Below are 3,114 nucleotides of genomic sequence, written 5' to 3' on the forward strand. Positions count from 1 at the left end.
TTATAAATTACCCAAGAATTCAGATATAGCATCACAAAATTGACTGAGACAGCTGGTGTAAGCATCAGATACTCCACAAACGTTCTTTCACAAACACAACAAGAGTCCCTGCCTTCATACACACCACAGATAACTGTTGAGCATCTACCAGGTGGAGGCACCACCCTCAGTGCAGGCATACAGCAGAGAACTCAAATGGGCCTGGAGTGACCTGCTGGTTCAGGTTCAAACAGTTCCATCCCAGTCAGTGACCAACCAGAACCTGGTTCCTGGGCTGTGCACCCCTGCTAAGAGTCATTGGTTGCACCACACTGCTCCTGTCCACTTGGGCCCATTCACAGAGCTGCTCACACCTGAACAAAGGATGCAGCTTGGGCCAAGGTGCTGCTAGGCATGGAGAGTTCTCCTGTCTGACCTCAGATTCTTGTCCTCTGTTCACAGGGCCTTATCCAGGGGTGACCTCCGCCTCCACCACAATGGACATTATCACCATTGACGGTGAGCTCTCATCGCACAGCCCCACCACAATGTACACTTCTATCACTGCAGGTGAGCTGTCATCACAGAGCCCTTCAAGCAGCCAGGGTGGGGCACCTTGGTGAAAATATCCAGGGAGAACTGACCTAAGGACTTGGGCAGGGGTGGCTGTGGCCATTTTTTCTCTCCTTAGGAGGTGGTTTTGAATGTGAAATGGAGGAGTCTAGCCCTGGGTGAATATATATACATATGTACATCATACATATCTGTGTATATATTTATCAGCCTTCCTCAGGGCTATTGACTCAGAGGAACTCAGGGGCTGGAGAGGCAGCAGCTTTGGTGAGGGAGGTTGAGGGTGGAGGTGGGATGAGGGTAGACTGACCAGGCTACTTAGACTTCTCCACCATCTCCCTCATCCCACATTATTTTCTGCCCTGGGTCCATGCCCCCAAATCTCCATCCTCAAGGAAACTTGAGCCTGCCTTTGCCTTGCTTTGAACCGTGAGCAAGTGGATCCCCACGGGTCATGGTTGTGACTGCAAACTGTGCCACGAGAACAACCAAGTTTGGGAGGTGCTGTGTGCTCTGTGACCTTCTTGAGATCCACACTTCTCAGCAGCTTATTAATAACTAGGAAACATCTACAATTTAAAAAGAAAGAAAAAGCAGCAGCAGCAAGTAACCAAAGACACCTGTTGGACTCTGTGTACCCTGGCATTCTCCAACTCATTGCACTGCTGAGCATTTTTCTTCTTAGGTGGTATTATTAACATTATGCAGACACAAGTGTTCCCCTGAAGGCAGTAGGAAGTTTAGGAAATTGTTCTATAAAGGTGGGACTTGGGAGCAGTTTCAGACTTTCTATATTCTTCAGCAGTCCCTCCCCAAGGCCTCCAAAGAAACCTGCATTCTAAGAAAAGACACAGGCTTGTTCTGCAGCTTCAAAGTAAATGCCCAAACTCAAAACAGCCCTGCCCCATGAGACTGCTGCTCTATCACTCTCAAGGCCCTGAGTGATCTGACCCCTCCTCAGTCACCTCACACTGTACTTCCCCATCCCTCTGGAGTCCCAGCAGAAGTGAGGGGTGACTGCTCCCCCACCCACACATAACCAGCACCTTGACATCCTCTGCATTACCCTCTCCCACTTCAGTCCTTTGTGTGGCCAAGTCCTGCTCCTCCTGCAGATTCGCTGCAGTCCTCACTCCCCAGGAGGGAATGGGAGCAGGGTAGGGTGAGGAGCAGCCATCAGGCCATTGAAAAACACAAACCACACAACCTGTCCCAAGCACAGCTAATGGCCTCATCTTTTTCCCCCTGTATAGTGTACATAGAGCAACCAGCTCTGCCCTGTTTTCTGGGGCTTTCATGGTTTTAGAATGGAGGAGCTCCAAGCAAGGTTCTGGCAACTGTTGCAAGGACTGAGTTAAAATGCATTGTATGTTGAGACCAGCACCTGGCACCTAGTAGGCAATTATTAATTGTTTTAAAGGAACAGGAAATAACAGTTGCTTCTAACCCTGTTTCTGTGGGACAAACTGTCAAAAGACATGCTGGAAAATTTCTGAGGGCAGTTCTGGATATTTGACCTTCAATAACCATCTATGCCTACTTAAGCAAGGTGTTATTCTTTCTTTTTGAACTTTGAGGTACTTGGTGATTAGAAAAGTCTAGAAGCCCACCACTAAATCCATTTATTTATATATGCATGCATTTACTTATGCATTCAGTGAACATTTATTGAGTACCTACTAGGTGCTAGATACTAAATTGGAGGCTGCACTTGTTTACACTGTATAATAGAGTCCAGCACCCACTTGAAGTTGCTATGGTCCTGCTTCAGGTCTTACTACTGAGAAGCACTGTGAATGCTGGACCCTCCACCCTACCTGGTTCCTGGCTCCCCAGGCCCTGACTCCTGGTGTGTTCACTGGGTCCCTTTGCTGACTCGATGCCTTGTTTTACCTTCCTCCCCACTTTCACACCTATCTAGGCCTACCTGCTTCCTACTGTGAACCCCTAGCAAGGAGTCTGTTTTCTCCTTACCCACTATGACTCCTGACACCAGCAGCTGGTTTCTTATAAGAAAGAGGCATCTGGCAGCTGCACTGGGGAGAATGACCTCACAGCACTATAATTAAAGTGATTTCCTGAGTGGAAATGACTATTATGAAGCATCCTTCTCGTTTTATTATGCAGAGCCATTGTAATGGGAACATGGGATTTCCTATGTTAACACTGATATTCCTGTGATCCAATAAATCCTTCTTCACAGTCATCTCCCAGAAGACATACGGCATTCTGTGCAGCAACTCTAGGAAACATGCAGCTCTCCGATGTCCTACACATCCCAGCCCTCTTTGGCCAGGCCATTAAGCTGTGAAAAAACGCACACAGTAACTGGGATAGTGTCATAGACTGGTCCTTCCCACAGGACAGTCAATGGGAAGACCTAAGGGAGGGCTTCAGGAACGACTCCTCAGACAGGAGCCCCGGGAAGGGCTTCTCCAAGACAGAACGTGTACTCCAGAGGCAAGAGCACTGGCTAAGTCCTGACCTGACTCTGAATGAGCTGTGTGATCATGGGCACATCACATCTCTGAGCCTTGGTGTTCTTCCTGTGACATGGGCCAA

At 48.3% G+C, this 3,114-nt stretch overlaps 1 protein-coding gene across 1 annotated transcript in view; it reads left to right on the top strand.

Moving 5' to 3' along the window:
• GYPC (glycophorin C (Gerbich blood group)) overlaps positions 1-3,114 on the top strand; it is a 21,182-nt gene that overhangs the window by 14,298 nt on the left and 3,770 nt on the right. The window contains exon 8 of the mRNA XM_011980505.1: positions 442-549. Coding sequence (XP_011835895.1) covers positions 442-549 — 108 coding nt within the window. The remainder of the gene's footprint in view (positions 1-441; positions 550-3,114) is intronic.

This window comes from Mandrillus leucophaeus, unplaced genomic scaffold, assembly GCF_000951045.1.
Source record: "Mandrillus leucophaeus isolate KB7577 unplaced genomic scaffold, Mleu.le_1.0 Scaffold213, whole genome shotgun sequence".
In the NCBI taxonomy this organism is placed as follows: Eukaryota; Metazoa; Chordata; class Mammalia; order Primates; family Cercopithecidae; genus Mandrillus; species Mandrillus leucophaeus.